At 41.8% G+C, this 19,679-nt stretch overlaps 1 protein-coding gene across 4 annotated transcripts in view; it reads left to right on the top strand.

Annotated features, from left to right (window-relative positions):
- Nucleotides 1–19,679, top strand: part of RALYL (RALY RNA binding protein like) — a 717,576-nt gene that overhangs the window by 659,554 nt on the left and 38,343 nt on the right. For all 4 annotated transcript variants that reach the window (XM_019486903.2, XM_059723935.1, XM_019486910.2 and 1 more), the window contains 3 exons: nt 5,964–6,011; nt 9,819–9,982; nt 19,306–19,419. In XM_019486903.2, the coding sequence (XP_019342448.1) occupies nt 5,964–6,011; nt 9,819–9,982; nt 19,306–19,419 (326 nt within the window). The remainder of the gene's footprint in view (nt 1–5,963; nt 6,012–9,818; nt 9,983–19,305; nt 19,420–19,679) is intronic.

Below are 19,679 nucleotides of genomic sequence, written 5' to 3'. Positions count from 1 at the left end.
ACCGGGCAAGGGGGGTCCTTTTCTACCCCCTCCCACCACAGTTCCTGGCAAAGTGAAAAGCAGGACAGGGAACTCACACTGCCACTGCTGGCTGAAGCTGAGGTAAGAAAGCGCCCCTGCCACAAGGGCACCCCCCACAGCTTGCTGGCTGGTTTCAGGATAGGGGCTGGGCTGAGTCCACACAGCCGGGGGTGCTCCCTTTTCCCCCTTCTCCCCCCACCTGCTGCTGACAGTCCCCACCTGGTGGCAGGGGTGGGACTGAGGGGGCCATTCCAGCAGCCTCCTCCTTGGAGGCATGCTGCACCACCCTCCACCTGATGGCCTTGGCCAGTGCAGGCGGGCACCAAGCCCCCCCCCAAGGCCCCCCTCACCAAACAGCACACATCTGTTCAGTTGGAACATGCTCTGACTTAAACTACTTTAAGTAAAGTGTGATAGAGCACTTTCCTCCAGGGGCTTTTTGAACATCTGTACTTAGCCTTCCATGTGGCATCCACCATTCTTCTGCGGTTATTTTGTATGTCCAAGATTCCATGAGAACCGTGGGAGAAGAAGTGGATAAGTCAGGGAACAGTGGGGAGGAGTCAGAGCCAGGTGACCCAGTTTCTGTGTAAAATCAAAAATGAGTTAACCCTTTGTATTCTGTGGCCGTGACTGACACAAACAGGTAACACAGCTATACTATAGAAAGTTATGGCATTGAGGCCTTTCATCATGTGCCATTGCCATTTGTGGAGGAACAATTACAGAGGGAAGAAAGAAGGAAACTGCTCATGTGTCTCAATATGGATCCATGGACAATGTTTCCCAAAGTTTCATGCCTACCCCACATGTGCCTATTTATCCCACAGCTGATGCTAGCACACTGGTGGCTACGATCATGCCACAGACATGTTTGAGTGACTGTACCCCTACTGATCATTTTAATGCATAGGACAGAATCCTAAATATCTACTATGAATGTCATAGCTCCCTGTACAAAGCCTGTGTTAAATGGACCTTCTCCAGGGAAATAAAGAGCATCTGAAGACTAACAGAATTTTCCATCAAGCCAGAGATCTGCATTACAACACTTCTGTCTCCATTGTTCTAACCTGTTGGATAAAGTAATAGTTGTAGTCTCCTACACCCACTTATCCCAGTGATCCCAGGCACTGAGTCCCCATACATGTAGGTTAAATGGCACTCGCCTGCTCCATCCTAATGGCTCTTATATGCTTACCTATCTGTTGCCTGTGTAGTGCATCCCTCAACAACATGCGTCATGTGCAGAAGGCAACTTTGTAGAGCTGTTCCCTTTCTCCACAAAATAAGCTGAGAAGGCCCATAAAGAAGCCATCTATTCTGAGGTGAATTGCATTTTCAACACACAAGGCTGAACATGATATGGAAGCAAGTACCCTTTGCTATCCTTGCCAAAGATGCAATTCTGCTAGGCATGGGAAATCCTCATCATATTCTCAGTTCAGTGAGATTTGAGGGCAGCCAAAATACCTCAGCAAAACTGAGCCTTTGAGAAGTTATTGCCAGTTACAGATGAGGTATCTTACCAAATCAATTTATTTACCCTCATTTTTAAGTGGTTTTGGAAAATAGTTTTGAGCTAACTGCTTGTATTTTTTAGGATGCAGAATTAAAATGTATGTTTTAAATGATACCCTATTTTGCTTCTGATTTATTGCAGCAGCTTTTAAAATTGTGTACCAATACTTCATGATGATAGAACCAGCACATTATTTTGGGTGATCAGACCAGAATGTTACAATATCAGAATCTTGCAACAGCAAATGTTAAAAAAAGTAAGATGACACCTCCTGACCCAAATCAGCAATTTAATTTGCAAATTATTTATTTATACTTTTTAAGTTTCAAAATAGATCCTCTATCTTCCTGCTTATATGGAAGAATAGTAAGAGCTTGATTTGTGGAGTGACCAAAGTGTTGGCTTTTTTTTCTTGCAAATTTAAAAAAACATGAAGATTGAGGTTTAAATGAAGAATTAATCGTGCATAGAATAGAGGAAAAGAATGGAATCCTCTGACAGTTTGATTTGTTGTTAAAAACCAGTTTCTTTTTAAATAAACGATGATCTGAGCTTGGCCAAATTCTACAAAGATGCTAAGGCTTGAAAAATATTTAATACAATATGGGTGCATGTACACGTCATCCTACATCACTGTAGTGATGCACTACAACACTGTAGGGTACACTACAGCAATGTAGTGATCATGTGAGTCTACACTTGATCAGCAGCTATGTTGCCATAGTGACGCACTCCCCCTTTTTAGCATGCCGCTATCGCAACATAGCATTGAAACCTAACTGTGCACCATGCACACAGCACAGTGCAGGTGGTTACTGTGCCATGCTATAGTACTTCCAAAAGGAAATACTAAAGCATTGTGCCATAGCAACATTACCGTATGGCGACATGTAGACATGCCATATGAGGAGTAATGGAGAGACAGCATTCATCCAAACATGGCTTATCAGTAAAAAGAAACTCCTAACCAGTAAAGCACTTAAGTATGCACACTGTTAAGTAGTCCCATTAAAGTCTTATGTGGCTGAAATAAAGAAATGTGATATAGCTGAAAATGCATTGTAGGGCAAAGAGGGCTACTAGCAGAGAAGCAATCTAGATGTCCCTGTGCTAATGTAGACAATGGTGAGGGAGGTAGAAAAAGAAGTGCTGAGGCAGAAGTCATCCCATCTCCATTAATGAATATCTAGAACCAATCATACCTGAACTGTTTGAAGGGTCTTCTGCTACTTTTCTAGCATAAAATATAAACCAGTAGCTTCCCAGGGGAAGCATAGCTGCCAATACCCTAACCCTTGGTTATGTAGCAGGCTTACCTTTTCAGCGCTTAGGTTGAGTCCCAGAATCAAGTACCTGCTGTTTGATTGGTGGAGCCCACCCACCAATCCAGAGGCAGCACAAGGGAAGCAATGACCCCCCCTTTTCTGAAGGGAGGGGGCAAGGAGCAACTGAACCTGAATCAGAACTGCACCAGCCAGATCCAGAGATCTTCACGGGTGGAACCCCTAAAGAGTATAAAAGGGGAACGTGCTTAGCAGGCTAGGGAGAGACAACAAGGGATGGCAAGGAGAGAGGAGCTCCAGAAACAGCCATCCTCAGGACCCTGCTTGAGCTTCAGTGGTGTGCAAATCGGGACATGGGGATCAGGCTCTAGGAGCCACTTGAGGAGGCTTGAGCCTGAAAGCTCAGCAAGCGGCTGGGCAGTCAATGTGCAGATTGGCACACAGAGAGATGGCCCTGGGAGCAGCTCAAGGCTGCTCAGGCCCCACACGATGCACAGGTCAGCACACAGAGAGTCAGCCCTGGGAGCAGCTTGAGGTTGCTCAAGTTAACCCCGCCTCTAGGCCGGATAACCAGAGCCCCTCAGTGTGGCTCAGCATTAAACTAAATGAGCCTTGGTGCCCAGAGCAGGGCCCGGGAAGGGGAAAGACCCCTGGCATGAGGCTAGGGAACCAGAACCAGTGAAGGCTTGGCACCCATAGGAGCTCCCTGGGTGCCCAAAACAGGGCCCAGAGGGAAAAACCCTCAACTTGAGGCCAATGGCTCCAGGAGGCCTGAGACAGTGTGGGGACCCAGAGGCCAAATCAACAGCCCCAGAGGAAGGATCATGAGTTACCGGGAACCCAGGTCCCACAAGGGAGGTGCCCCCGGGCAAGGGACCTCGGGGGGAGTGAGCCTGGGGGGAGAAGACCCTATCCCATTTGAGGGACCAAGTGGTTGGAACCCAGAAAGAGTGCACCTAATATGTGGTATAGTTATGGTATTTATTTGGTATCTATTGTTATTGTTGGTGTTATAAATAGTTGGGTGTATTAATTTTGTATAATGGGCTCTATAAGGATGTCTTTATTAGCTAATCCACTTGTGATATAAACTTGCTGGATTGACAGTCCTGGGATCCACCCCTCTTCTGCACCTGAGGCACAGATACTTACCCGAATGCCCTCCCTAGTGCCAACTTCCTCCAGCTAACAGACCTTTATATGTATATTTGTATTTATATCTGTAATTTTATCTGTCTTAAAGGGTTTTATATATATATGTTGGTAACTCAATAAATTGTACGTAGTTCAGAACGTTGGGCTTAGGCAAACTCTAGAGGAAAGAGGGATCTGCTCGAAATTCTGGCATCCTTCTCACAGCACCCCCCTCCTGCCTACCCATCCCATTCGACTGAGAATAGTGCACACCATTGGGCGTACCCGGGTTAAATTTATGACACTAGATTTTGTTACCTCTGCTCCATTATTATCTGATTGCCATACAGGTAAAAGAGATTTTATCCAAAATGAAGGATTTTTATGGGATAGGTCTTTTACATTAAATTTCCTCCTTTAAATATCCTCTTCTTTCCACCTAAAAACACAATAAAATTACATATTAAACTCAGGCTTATTGCATCAGTTAATCATACAGCTAAATAAAAATGTTAGTGTTCTGTGACTGGCAGTAAATAAAATAATAGTTTGCTATCTCTGATTTCTATGCATGTCCTAAATCATGTAGAATGGCTATTGAGTGAAAGACGCAATAAGAGACTGTGATTATATTCAGAAAAACTATTGCAAAGATATTACAGGTTAGCTTTCCTTTATTACTAAAGAGAGCTTAAAAATTCAATCCTTACCTATAAGAAAGTATTGTACATCTCAAAATCATATATATTATCCAGGTTGTAGGGAAAAAAATCTTGTTAGAGTTCAGTAACTGCTGTTATCACTGGTGGCATGCCTGATGCTTTTATCTGGGAAAATTATGGGAATTTTGCTTAAATTACAGTAAAAGATGACAACATGGTCCCTGTAAAAAGCCTTAATAAATTTGCATGGAAAAACATCTCACACACTGGGGAGAGGAATCCTATCCTGAATCCCTAATCAGTTTTATTCTATACTTTGTCATTTCTAGTTTCCTGTTTTAAATCGTCTCATTTTTCCTGTGGTACTTTCATTATTTTCAGTTTGCTTTATTTTCTCATGTCATAATGGATTCTACCCCAAGATACTTGTTCTAGTTGACTCTCTCAGGCAGCCAGAACAAAGTAGGTTTAGTCTTTCTAGACTTTCACCCATTACCTCAGTATACTTTATTGTAAGTAGACCACTAACAGCTCTTCAGTTCAATGACCTTGCATGATTAACTTTGCTTTTGCCATACAAAATTTGGTGGGTCTCTGCACCTTTCCAATTATTTACCTGCATGTTTCTCTTAATGTTCCCATATTAAACATGCGGCTGGCCTATTTCTGCCTCAGGATGAGATGCATGTTCTCTTTCAAGGAAGGAAAAATACTGAAACCATCTTTCAGAAGTTACTATTTGTAAGATACGTCACTTGTTTTCCTAGCTTTTCTTCCCTTTCTCCATATTGAATTCTCAGAAACAGGTTTAGATTACCCAGGTGGCAACATTTCCATCTACTTTGTATTTCTCTGGGTTTGATATCTCTACTATTTTTTGTTCTTAATCATGGGACTACTTGTACCTTTTATTTGTTTTTCTCATCATTCAAGGTTATTGGCTTTCCTGGATGTGTACAAATTGGAACAAGATAAAGACCCCAGCATTTAGAGTGTTTGCCTTTTTGATCTGTCAGAAAATTAGACTAACAATTATCTAATTATGGAGTTGTTATATTGTGTTAGTCTCTTTTTGTATGTGCTATCATCTTCTTTCATTGATCTCTATAATGGCAATTAATAATAGCCGATGTTCCTGAATCTGCTCTAGAATGGCAGCATGCACTAGCATTAACAAATATAATGTATAGTACATAATGTATATTTTTGAGAGACAGTAAAAAGCATTGAAAAAGCTTTTCTTCTGGGAAAACAATGTAATATTATAATGCTGAAAAGATTCTAATGAATGTAACTTCTCTATAAGCCAGTTCATTATTGCTTTTTGTGTTCTTTCCTCAGTGGTTATGTCTTTGATTATGATTACTACAGAGATGATTTCTACAATCGGTACGTGAGATTCTGTTTTTATATTTCCTACACAATTTTTATTGTTTAATTACAATGCTGTCACATTTTGGTTAGAGTTTATTTTTTGTTGTTGTTTAGATTATTCATATTTAATTGTCTTTATTATGCACTGAACAGTAGACTCTTAGAATAGCATACATTAGGGGATGTGATTTACAGAAAACCTTGAATTCCACTCTATCACCACACAACCTCTGCTTGTTAAGCAGTTCTTTTGGTATCCTCTCCCTATTTGACACCTTTTTGAGTTTTTTCTTTACTGGAAGATTAAAGGATATGAAAAGAAAAACCCATGGTTTTTTATTCCTGCAGAGTTCCTTCCCAGCATGATTTCATCGAATACATAGTAGGTGTAGAGTTTCCTTAGATATAACAGTTTGATAAAGTGTTTTTCATGATGTTTATATGTGTGAAAAGATGTGGAATGTCTCCTGAAAAATGTAATCTTTAGGCATCCCCCTGGAAAGCTGAAGAGATTTGTTATCTGCCATCACATAAATATATGCATATGTTACTTTGATGCAGCTGCTACAGCAGTATAGATTCAGATAGTACATGCAAAACAGTGAAGATGGGTAATTTGTTATGATTCCTTGCAAAGAGGAACAGCTAAGTAGGGCAAGGAAGTTACTTTTGCAGTCTTGGCACCCTCTATATTTTTTTCTTGATCAAAGATCTCCCCTTGCCAAAGTATAAGTCAGAACAACATTAAGGGGCTACTCTCATTCATGGCCCTCTAAAACAGCTGCCTGGTAGACACTGATTCAGGATAGCCAGAGGTCACGATTCTCTGGTCACTTCCTTTCCTTCTTACCTAGAAACAAGAATTTTCATTCATTATGTTTCCTTTGGAGTCATTTGGAACATCCAAAGGAGGTTAAAGTGTTTGGCCACAGGCTTGTGTGCCTTTCTGGAACTGATGTCAGATAAGTTTCCATTCATTCTTTCACATATGGATTGCCCCATCTGTCCAATGTAGACAGCATATGGGTGCTGTATGGTATATATCACATTGGTAAAGGAATACGTGAATTAAACCCAGATGTTATCTCTGTTTTTTTGGTCCAGTCGTGATGTGGTCTGTGTTGATGCAGGGGAATAGCTACCATTTGGGTCTGTTGCAAAGATTGGTGGTTGGTGAGAATAGGAGTTGGGAAGTCTGTTGGTGAAGAAATGTTGTTTGAGGTTGGGGGGCTGCCTGTAAGTCAGGACAGGTTTATTCCCCAAGGCTGCCCTAAGTTGGTCATTGTCCAGGATGGATTGCTGTTCAAAGATCAGACCCATGATCCATAGGTTGCCAACCTCTGGGGTTGGATGGCGTAATGATGTACCCCTTGCTCCATTCTGCCATCCTCTCCCCTTAGGCAGTGCCCCAGACTCATTCTTCCCTCACCTACCCATTGTTTAATTACTGCTTTTGACCTAGACTTGTGCTGTTACAGATAGGATGATAGGAGAGTACTGCTGGAAGTGATATAATGACGTTGTCTCATCCACCCCCCTGCTCAAGGCATGATCATCTCTGACTAGACTATCCCAGACAAGTATCTGTCCAATCTGCTCTTGAAAATTTCCAAGGACAGAGATGCAGGACAGTGATCTAACCAAGAGAGAACGTAATCCTTGCTGTGGGCAGATACTACTTTTAAAACATGTTAAAAGGGGTGGTAGAGTTACTACTTGGAAGCAATCACCATCTGTTAAAAAGTAACTCTTATGTCTGCATGGCCCTATAGTTATGGGGCTACCAAACTTGAGAAGGCAGCCAGTCACTTTCACAGCCAGATCCCAGGGCCAGCCTCCATTTTCATGGGCTGAATGTGACAGAGCCTCCACATGCATCTAATTGGCTGAAGGGCTGCCGGAAGTCCCACCCCTCCCCACAGATTGCTAAATGCCTGAAACCTCAGCTTAATTACCCTGTTTAAGTGGTATTAAGCCTGGATTAATGGCTTCCCTGGGTTTAATCAGGGTAATTAAGCCACAGTTTCGGGCCATTCCCGACTAGGGAGGCTGCAAGCAGCTGCACTGCAGTACTAGGCCATCTCTGGCAGGCAGCCGGCAGGCTGCAAGCAGCTACACCGGGGTCCATGAAGCCCCAGCCCGGCTCATTGCACATGTACGTCTGCTGCAGGCAATGAGCTAGGCCAGGGCTCTGTGAACCCTGGTGCAGCTGCTTGCAGCCTCCCAGATGCCTGCCACAGCTGGCCTGGACCCCAGTGCATCTGCCTGCAGCCTCCCTGCCTTCTGGTGTGAGCATCCCTGCCCCCATGCTCCAAGACTGCATGGCTTCCTGCCCTTTTCTCTACTAGCTGTTAAGTTTGGGGTTTTTTGGTTGTTTTTTTGTTGTTGGTTGTTTTTTTTTTTGTTTTGTTTTGTTTTTGTTTTTTGGGGGGCGGTTCAGTCAGCCCACCATTTTTTACCAAGTCCACCCTTTCCTGTCTGATTTCATGTTTTCCGCAAAAATCTCACAAGTATGAATTCAGTAGGTCCCTACCTATAGTGGTATAGTAGCACTAAATTAATAACTTTAACTCAGAATTAAACAGAGCTATAGTTAAACTGGCTTTGTTCCACTTCTGTGACCATGGGAGCATGCAGATACGTTACATGATAATAGTTTATATCAGTAACACTGGATACTGGCAAAACTGTTATCTGTCCAACTCGCATCAGGGACTTTACAGCAGAGGAAACTACAAACCTTCCTTAAGTTTAGTGGCTGAGTGATGGATATGGCCACTCAACCACTTCCCTCACTTCCCCTTCCTATTTACAGAAACTGAATCACTGTGGAGCAGCTACAAGGGGATGTGAAGGAAGGGATTTGATATCAATGAAGTGCTGATCTCCTTCCATCCCAGGTGCTCAGGTTTTTATTCACTCAGTCCACAGATTTATATATGAATGTTCATTCTATGGCTTTCATCACCTTTTCTTACCTCTTGCTCCCTTATCCCTTGTCTTGTGTGCATGTGAGTAAATCTGGGTTCAGGAATTTAGTGGTGGAGCACTAGATCATGGGGATGCAAGCAATATTTTAGTTGACTCTACAGGCAGTTCTGTTAATATATAATTGTCACAACATAGATGGTTTGAACTAAGCTCAGACTAGGGGCACTTGTTACAGTTGTCCTCAGTGCTCTGGCGGTTCCAAGCATGTAATCTTTTGATAAAGTAAATACACGTCAAGTCTGTCATGGATGGGACACTCCTTTATGCCTTCTGTGTCTGCTTCGAAGGCTACAAAGATTTCTTAGTGAAAAGTCACTTACATGACTCCATTAATGGTGAAATCCATCATTTGTCAGGGTAACAGTGCTGCACTGTCTTCACCAAGGATGTTTTTCATGGCAATGTTTTGATTGAGGGCAGTTAATTTCCTTTCTTATATATGCACTTAGAAGTTGGAAAACTAAAATTAAACTTTGCATATAATAAAGGAGCTGAAATGTCATCACAGCAAAATGTGCTGCAATTAGTTATGTGCAATGAAATCACATGAACCTGAAGAAAGCAGGTTATGGATTTTCCAGACTGCAAATAACAGATCCCCATAAAGCATCCCTCATTTAAATTGCACAAAAATCTGAGCTATGCACTAGACTGTGACTGAATCCAAATCTGGCAGTTAATGTGCAGAGGCCCTTGAAATCTAATTTGACTATGATATGGAACAGTTGTGATTTACACGGGTCATTTTTTCTAAGACAACATGAAACTTTAGTTGATAGAATTTCTGTGACAGGAAACCACATCTGACACCACTGTTCTCACTTTCCTAAGGTTATTTGATTACCATGGTCGTGTACCACCGCCTCCTCGTGCAGTGATACCATTGAAACGTCCTCGTGTGGCTGTCACGGCAACTCGCAGAGGGAAAGGAGTTTTTTCCATGAAAGGGGGATCACGATCTACATCTAGTGGGGCTTCCGCTTCAGGATCCAAATGTGAGTGAGTTACCTGTGAAACAATACCCTGGCTTTGATAAGGGGGAACTCCTTATAACTGTTATAATGGTTGTTTCCATAGATAAGGATGCAAGCTGCTTCCATTGTAAACCTCTATTTTAGTTTCTGCCTGCCTCGACTTGGAAATTGAGCTTGCTTCAAAAACAGGCACACTTAACTCTGAATGCCAGAAAACACTTCTTAAGAGTTTGAAGGAAACTAAATTAATTGCATTTACATTAAAGTTCATTAAAAAAATTACCCTCATTTAAAATGTTGATTTATTTCTATGCCATCTTACCCAAAAGAAGCTTGTTCAAACTTTAATGTTCAAAGTTTAATGTTTTCATCATTGACCCAGAATAAAATATAAAATGTCTACTGATGAAGTTCCTTGGGTGAATCTGATATCTTTTATTAGACCAACCCAAATAGCTGGAAAATAATTATTAAGCAAGCTTTCAGGTTCAAAAACCCTTTGTCAGGCTAAGGAAGTTTCAGCAGTTGGTGTGTGCTCTTCCTGGATGGAATGAAAAGTAAAGAATCCAGCGGCTGGGCTGGTATGCATACAAGACAGGTAGTCAGTGAAAATGCAGATTGAGGAGTCAGTGGGTGAGAGGCTGGGGAGGGGGGGAGAGAAAAGGGGGATGAAAGTGGACAGATACCTGGGGAGTCAGATGTCAGGCAGGTTATAATGTGTCATAAATCCAATGTCTATATTTAGTCCATGATTTTTAGTATCCAGGAGGTTGATGAAGTGGAGTTCATAGGCTCATCTCTGGGAAGTGTTGTGTAAGTTTCCTTTGAGGATCAGGACTGAGAGATTGGAGAGAGAGTGGTTTTCTTGTGAGAAATGTGCCCCCACAGGTAATTGGGTATTTCTGTCTTTGATAGATTTCTGGTGTGCGTTCATTCTGGTGCACAGTTTTTGTTTGGTCTCTCCTACGTATTTTCCATCAGGGCATTTGGTGCATTGGATGAGATATATTACATTTCTGGAGGTGCAGCTGTAAGATCCTGGGATGCTGATGGCTTTGTTGTGGGGTGTAGTAATAGTGGGGGGGGTGGAGATGTGTTGGCAGGTTTTGCATTTCTTGTCATAGCACATGCCACTATTACTTAAATAAACTTGAATTGAACATGTGGCCAGTTGGCGTTGTTCTACTCAGCTGAGTGTCAGGATTCAGCATGGGGTAGCCCCAGGGTCCAAGACACAGCTGTCTCCTACACAATTGGGCTGCAAACAGGACCAGTCCTTGGACCCCAGACCCCTATTCAACTCCTGGAGGCAGATCCCCATGTGAAATGAGCCCAACATCAGGAAGCATCTCCCCAGTCTTGGACTCACTGCACCCCAGACCTTTAAAAACTGTGTATATCTCAGCTGCACACATGGTTTTCTGACATCTCTGGCATCTGCATACCTCAGGGATGTCAAAATTGAGTGTGCAGTCCAGCTGCACGTGCAGTTTTTAAAAGCTTCCACCAAGATCAGGGACAGGCTCCCCAAACCTGGGTACCCTGTGGCCAGGGATGAGTATAAAGCTGTTTAGTGCTCAGCTGGGCAGCACAAATGACTCTACTCATCCCCTGGCACAGAGACTCTGGGACTGAGCTGTTGAAGCCCAGTCCTGGGGTCCCCATACACTGAGACCTGTAAAACCCTGATGTGCTGCAGCAGCCTGATCCTGGAGTCCCTGTGCCCAGGGTTCAGTAAAAACCATGTGTCTGCCCCCGCTGGGGTTTTGACCATCAAGTTGTTCTTGGCTGCAACTGGGGACTAGATTAGAATCAGTTCCAGATCCCAGTTCAGTCCCCAGCCCCAACTAACAGTCAGAAGATTGTGGGCACCTGGGTTTCAACTGGTTGGTGCAAGGGGAGCCTGGGGTCATGATCTGGGCAAGTAAAATGCAATTGGGAACTAATCCACAATCTCAAAATCACGTATCCTGCCTCGCATGTGTGTGGCAAGGCAAGAGGTAAATTTGTTGGGATCAGATTAGATACCATCAGGCCTTAATATGAATGTCTGTCAGGGGCCTAAAAGTGCACTGTTTTGCTTATCAAAAAAAAAGGTGAAGTTGCTTGTTCATAAACTGTAAATGACTACTTGATGAACAAAACATTGATGGTAGTCTCTTCACTCTAGCAGACGAAGACATAACATGAACCAGTTGCTAGAAGCTGATACTACATGAATTCAGATTAGATACAAGTGACAAATCTTTAAGTGATGGTAATTAATCATTGAAAATTTTACCCAAGATTGTGGACATTCCATCACAAATACCTTTTGATGTGGGTAGTGGAATAATTGAACTGGCTATGTGAGGACACTGTGAAGTGGTGGATGGAGAGAACAGAGACTTCACAAACTTAACCTCCATACTGTCCATTCTTGATTGCTCAAATGCATATACGACTCAGCAGTGTTGCTCACTGTGAAACTGCTGTTCAGTTGATGCTTCTTAGGACTCTCATCCCCGCTGCCATTGTAATGTCCAGAATTATTCTTATGAGCAGATTCCTATAGAGAATCTCACCTCCAGTGTCTGATATATTAGTCATGAAGTTTTTACGGACATTTAGTGCACGTCTGAAACTCTCCCTTTTTCCGCTGTGCTCCCTTAAGGAAGCCTACAAACAGGGTTGAATGATTTCCTCATTTGCATCTTCCCCTTTAAACATTTCCCCTTTGTGGTACCACTCTATTTTTATTTCCTCAGTGCCTTTTTCAATATATCAAGACTCCTAATATCAATTTAGAATGACAGCACATGCCTCAAGATGTTCTATTTCACTTCAGCAGTGTTTAGAATCTATTTTAACCTGTCTTTTCCAGCCTCTGAAGCTGAGGTTTTTCCCATAGCAAATCAAAGAACTAGAGTGGCTGCAGATTCACCCAGCACATCTTCCCTAGTGCCTTTTGCTATTTCTTTTGTATTATTAATTATGAAAAGTTAGTAGGGTAGGGGCATGCAATTCATTACCTGTTTGTACACCTCGTCTGATAGAAATGAGCTTCTTGAGATTTGCCTTGAGAGGATAAACTTCTTCAGTGGAGTTTTTGTTTTTCATATTGATTTTTGACAATGTCAATTAGAACAGGCTTACCTAGAAACATGGTGTTGTGATTACATTTTAGAGAAACGAGAAGCTTAGCATGTCCCCATAGATTGAGAAATTTCCTTACCATAAATATGGATTCTCATTGTAATGCATGTGGCACAGTCTTTGCCATTAAGATCATAATGTCTGCTGCTTAGAAGTTTTAGTAGCACAGAATTTGCTGTATGCTTCATTCTGAGTATCAGAACATTTGCTCTGTGGCAAATGTCAATATTTTAATAGCTGTCAGTGTAGACTGAGGCACCCAAGTGTTGTGCAGTTCTGGACCAGGAGCTGAAGGGTCATGTCATACATATGAAGTGAAGCAGATTGAAGAACCCTCATATTTTTAATAGAGAAATGGAAAAAATAGATAACTAAATATGTACTCTCCTTGATGGAAGTGTCCTTCAGCAGGCTGTATTAGAACATGATCTAAAGTCAACGAAAGGGCTGCAATTGACAATGAGTTTTGGATCTAGCCCTTAAGGCTTAAGTGAGCAGCAAGATGTATCATAAAAAGCCCTGAACCGCATTTTTTCAACCCCTGAGTTTTTAAAACTCTGTGTACTTTACTTTCATCTGGACTGCACTTGCTAAAACCCTTTAACATCCTTCAGTGATTTATAGAAAAATATTCATTCTGCATCCAGCACACCTGAAAATGAATCAGGTGAAATCAAAAGTTTTAAAAAGGAATCGGGCACATTGCATATTGACTTGCATGCTTGATTTCCCTTTAGAATTACTTCCTTTTTTCAGGTCCAACCAGCACATCATAAAGGAAGAAACATGATTTTGTTGACTTGGACAGGAATGTAATCAGCTTATTATAAGAAGTTTATCAGAAAAATAGCCAAGCAGTTCCCTAGGGACTGTAAGGTTGAAAGTAGAGAATGTGTGTTCTGTTGCTACTTATCCCATTTTGCAGGAAAAAAAATAAGTTATATTGACCTGTGGAATAAAACAGTTCATTGTTTTGATTCCTCTTTTCCTAGACATTTAATACACAGGCATTGAATTAATATATCATTATTTCTAATTATATTGTATTATTGTTGTTGTTGTTGTTATTTAAATAGCAGATCTCTCCAATGGGAAGTAAAATCACATTTTGTCTTTTAGCTTTTAACTTTTTTTTGCAAATCAAATTCAAGGCCAAATCAGGCCAAAAGTTCAGTTTCAGAATTAATAATGTTAAGATCACATGAACTGTTCCTGAAAGATATAATTGCATTTTGGCTGAAACAGGTTGCCATATAAACATTTCAAAATCTTTGGCAGAAATCGCACAAAAACAGTTGTCCTTGCAAGATCCCAGTCACAGACCAAGTGAATCTGGAAAATAGCTCCAAACCACAACAGGAAGGGTAAATTTAAAGCCAGGATTCCAAAGATTTACCTTTGAAAATTAAAGTGGTTTGAATTATAAAGTCAGGTTTTGGGCTGCTTTGAAATATCAGTGAACCACATAAAGAAACGTGCGATTTGTGCCATGCAGCAGAGACATTATATGCAGATGATAATACCAATAAATACAAATTCCAGAATTTACCACAAAGCACTATCTTTCTCAGTAGTAAGAGTATCTGCAAAAATAGTGCTTTTTAACTGCTTTTTGATGCAGTGAATTCTTGCTCTAGCAAAACTTAGAAGTATGTCCTCCCAGCTTGCTTTTTTAATACATAAAAAGCAAGATAGCTCTGTTTCTGATGGTAGTTGACTTAAATTCAGGTAACCAAATTCAGGGAGCGAGTGTATGGGTTGTTGATGGGGTTGTTTTTTGTTGTTACAATTATTATTTTGCACTTTTTTTTGTTTTTTCCCCTTTTTAAATCTAAAAACTAGAAGAATCACCCTTCCTGGAAAAACTAGGACAATGAACTGAGCATGTAAGTGGTGGGTTTCCATGTTAACAGTATGAAGCAGCAGATGGAGATTGCCATTTAGCATCAATAGAACATTTTTTTTGGCAGAAAAATAGAAACAGAAGCCCTTTAAGTATTTTTATAAAACTGCAAATAGGAAGGAAACATGAATCACATGCCACTCCATTTTGTGCATGGTAGATAGGAGGTATTTAAAAGAAGCTAATTTATACTGAGCTGTGCTTTTAAATTAATGGATTCACTTTGATTACTATAGCTTATTTTTAATTTCATCAGCTAACACATTTTTTAACTGAAGGCTAAAGCACCCCTAATAAGATAAAATGTTAGGTATTAAACTGGAGGTGTTTAGATTAAAAAATACATGACATTTTATCCAAAGAAATCTGAATCATACATTGCAAGAGAATCAGTTTGCAGCAGAAAATGTGTTCCAAGTATTGCTGCAATTCTATAATAGCATTTCCATTTCTGAAAATGTCATTTACATACAACTTAATTCTCTGATTTGAGCTGAGTGCAGCTTGCCATTTCTAGCTTCACATTTTTATAAGTAAAAATGAACACCAGAAAGCACTTTTTCTTCTTGCAGAATTGTTTTAAGAATGTTTGCATAAGGAACATAAGACTACAATGGACCTCCAGGGTCATCAAGTACCTTTCATAAACTGATCAAGCTCCATCTTAAAACTAGCTGGGCTTTTTGCCTCCACCGCTCCTACTGGAAGTAGTTGAGAAGTGGAAGTTTATTTCTCTGATGGTTAGAACCATTCTTCTGCTCTCCAACCTCAGTTTATTTGTGGATAATGTATACCAGTTTATTCTTGTACCAACGCTGTTCTCTCTTTAGTTTGTTCTTTTCCCCTTCTTGCTGCTTGCTCCCATGATGTATTTATAAACAAACCATATCCCTCTTGATCTTCACTTTCCTAAGCTAACAAAGGGAAGGCTCTTTTAGTCCTCTTATAAGACGGCTTTTCCATCCTGCTGATCCCTCTAGAAGCCCTTCTCTGCACCAGTTTGAATTCATCTTGTCGTAACTGTATGATTAGAATTGTTCACAGTATATGAGAAAAGTTCCCCGCAATGGTTGCATAAGGATATTAATGCTGCCCAATTTCTAATGAAAATACATGCCCGACACATCACAGAATTGATTTTGCCTTTTTCATGGCTTCATTGTATTGGTAAGTCATAGACGTTCTGCAATTTCCTGCTATTTCTCCTCTTCTATCATATCCAAGTGATATAACTCCCATTCTATAGCAGAATTTTTTATTGGTCCCTAAGTGCATCACTTTCCATTTTGTACTTTTTAATGGAAGTAATAGAAATGGAATGGAATTCTTAAGGTCAATTCTTTCCATTTGATACTCTGATCTTCCTCCGTCTTGACTATATTTCTATATTGTGTTGGGGTTAGCAACACAAAGAACGGGTTGGCAATTGATGACTCAACTTTAACACACCAGTTTGAATCATAGAACTTTGATGCATTGTCTTCCTCTACCTCTGAACACTGGGCCTGTTTTTCTCTTGTATCAGGGATCTGTGGAACTTCTGTATTCATTAACAGAAATGTGGCTCTTCCCTCAAGCAATGCAAAAGTCACTCTAAATATATTTATGCAAGTTTTAATGACTTGGACAATTCGTTACAAAATGTAAATGTTGGACAGAGGCCTGTTATTTCTTTGAGAACAAACTTAAGGCCCAGCTCTGTGAATACAAGTAATAGGTACTATGCAATAATGGGAAGGACTGGGATTTGGGCACCGCCTCAGTTTTCATCTGGCTAAGTAACAAGGCTGAACATACTTAGAATAATGTGAGATAACAGAGGTTTAAGCCTCTCCTAAGAACAATATGAGATTTGCTACTCTTGTTATCACTATTCAATATGTAACCCTGGGTGCGACACTACATGCGCCCTCACCTGAATAATGGGATCCTGGGGTACCCGGTAGCCAGTAGCCCTGCCCAGCCCCCCTGGGAAGCTGCTGCAGTGCCCCCGAGCGGAGAGCCTACCCTTACAATCAAGCACCCTTGCAGACAGTTTTGAAACTATTTACAAGATTTAATTATTTACATCATAACAAATAACCATTAAATAAGCACATGGATATACTGTCCAATAAACCCTCAAGAACTTATTTACACAGTCTCTCACTTGCACATGGTGTACTGGGGATCCCGTGTGCTCTGCCCCTGGCGGGGTATCTCAGGGAGCAGGACTGTCTGTGTCCCTGCACGTGTTCTGTGGACGCTCCCTGGCGCTGGTGTCCATCTCCGTACTCCTGGGGTCTTCAGGCAGCAAGCAGCGGCTTCTCTGCAGTTCCTGCAAGACAGCCTTCCCCTGCCTTTGCCCCCTTCCCTGCTTCTGCTGTGAGCAGTGTCTGGGCTGCAGGCTGTAGCAACCCTCCTGCCGCCCCACACAGCCTCACAGCCCCAGCAAATGCAGCCCCTCCCTGGGCTTTGCCTGCCCCTGGGGCCCCTCACCCCTCAGGGAAACTAGGGAAGACTCCAGCAGTCCCCCCCGGCTCTGCTGTGCTCACCCAGCCACACCAGCTGCAGTCAGGTCTCTTCAGACTTGGGTTCTCCACACCAGCAGTCCCTGCCTGCTCCTGCCGCTGCAGCTTCTCCACTCTGCTCCTGCAGGCCTCTCTCAGGGGCTCTCTGAGGGACCACTGCGCTGAGACTCTCAATCCGGTCTCCAGCCTGTCCCTTAACCCCCCCCCCCCCCACCACAGGAAAAACTGCTCCCCTTTTTATCCAAGCCTCTCAGCCAATCCCAGATCAGGGCCCTTCCCAGGCTTTTGCTAAGGGCTCTCTTCCAAACTGTGCTGGGGTTACATCATCCCTCCCACTTCCAACAGGGCTGCTCCCAAACAGCTTCACTTGCCCTCAGAGCCTGCAGTGTCCCCTCTGGGACAAACTCTGTCTCTCTGCCAGGCAGCTCTTCCCATTCTGTTCAGGTGGGTCCATTTTTTTAAAGGCTGCTACAAATATATTGACTGGAGAAAGCTCAGAAGGCTCCAAGGCTGGGATTAATAGGCACCCACAGTACAGGAGCCCTGTTGCTCCCCCAGGATCCAGTCATGAAGAGGAAACTTTACACATAAGGGGAAATCATGCACAGGGGGAGATACTTTACAATCTGCCCTATATTCCTTCAATCCAGTAAAGGCTCATCACTGGTCTAAGATGCATGCATGAGGAAGGAGTAGAGTAAGAGGGATGCACATCACCCTACCATGGAGATAAGGGTAGGAGGACACGGTGACTCAATTATTGGTCCATGCTGCCACTCCACATTGCCTGCAGAAGCTATAATCACGCAGTTCCTTAAGAGCCATGTTGCAGAGATCAAGAGGAGGCACAAAGATCCAGATACTGAAATTAAAAAATGAAATTACTGCAAAGATCCCTTGAAATTTCCTCCTGCAAGAGGGGACAGCTGGGGATGTAGTTTGCAGCTTCTTCTGAGTCTCAAAATGGGCAAGACATGGTAGTCTGTGCTCTCTCCACTGCTTCCTTCTTCTGATGAAACCAAAATACCACAAATTGTCCAGTAGAGCAGGGAGGAGGGAGTGTGAGGAGGCACACACATTAAAAACAAAATGCTACAAACTTTTGAAACTGCTTTCTACATCTTAATTTACTGGAAGTGGCTCACCTTGCCCAAGGTGTGATCATAAAAAAGCTGCAAAAAAGGTACATGAAATTACTGTGAATTGTAAGCTTTAAAAAGCAATAATACTTAACATCTTCTGTTACAATGAAGTTGTTGTCTTGGCTATAATGTTATGTTCCAGGCCATCCCTGCGTTTGTTACCATTCACTCTTGCTGAAAAATACCTAGTGCAGCCAAGGGGGTTTTATTATTATTATTACAAAATAGCACTGCAAAGGAGCATTACACACTGTATATTGCCTGTCATGTTTGAATCATTCCCAGTATTTGAATCTGCCTCACATTACAGGCTTATTGTCACTAAATGTTATTTGCACTTGCTAGGATTGAATCTGCTTTGACCTTAAACGTTTTGTCTCAAACATGTATTGCTGAGCAATGCCCCTCATATAACCTGCTGTCACCAAGATTTAGTATGAAACACACTGCCAGTATTCAGCATTTGTACCTGACATCACTGATTTTAAGTGCTTATTCCCCAAAATACTCCTTGAAATAAGAGTCTGGTGGTTATTAGCAGGTATACGTGGAAATACAGTTACCAAAGAGAGAGAGAGAAAATGCTCAGAGACATTTTGTGGGTGAAAATGTAGTTTTTTTCATGTTTTGTACCTTTCTGTTCTTTCTTCCCAGTGAAATCAGATGAGTTGCAAACAATCAAGAAGGAATTAACCCAAATCAAAACAAAAATTGATTCCTTGTTAGGGAGACTGGAGAAGATTGAAAAGCAGCAGAAAGCTGAAGCAGGTAGGTGAAAATGATTTGTAGTCATGGACAGCTCATTAAGAGGTGAATTAAACTAGGGCATAGTTATCAGTCAAGCTGACAGATAAGAGAGCGAAAGGAAGCTTTGCAGATGTTTTTCCACCAAATGTAAGGCTAGAAATAAGCTAACTTAAGCCTCAGTTTGGACTGAAGGGCTCAGATCTGAATATCCTTCATGGTGCATCCAACAAAATATTTCAAGAATATTCATTCTACATTAAAATGGTAAAAATGAAAAGCTT

Source organism: Alligator mississippiensis, chromosome 3 (genome assembly GCF_030867095.1).
Source record: "Alligator mississippiensis isolate rAllMis1 chromosome 3, rAllMis1, whole genome shotgun sequence".
Lineage (NCBI taxonomy): Eukaryota > Metazoa > Chordata > Crocodylia > Alligatoridae > Alligator > Alligator mississippiensis.
The sequence above is the reverse complement of the archived record's forward strand: the minus strand, read 5'-3'. Positions and strand labels throughout refer to the sequence as shown.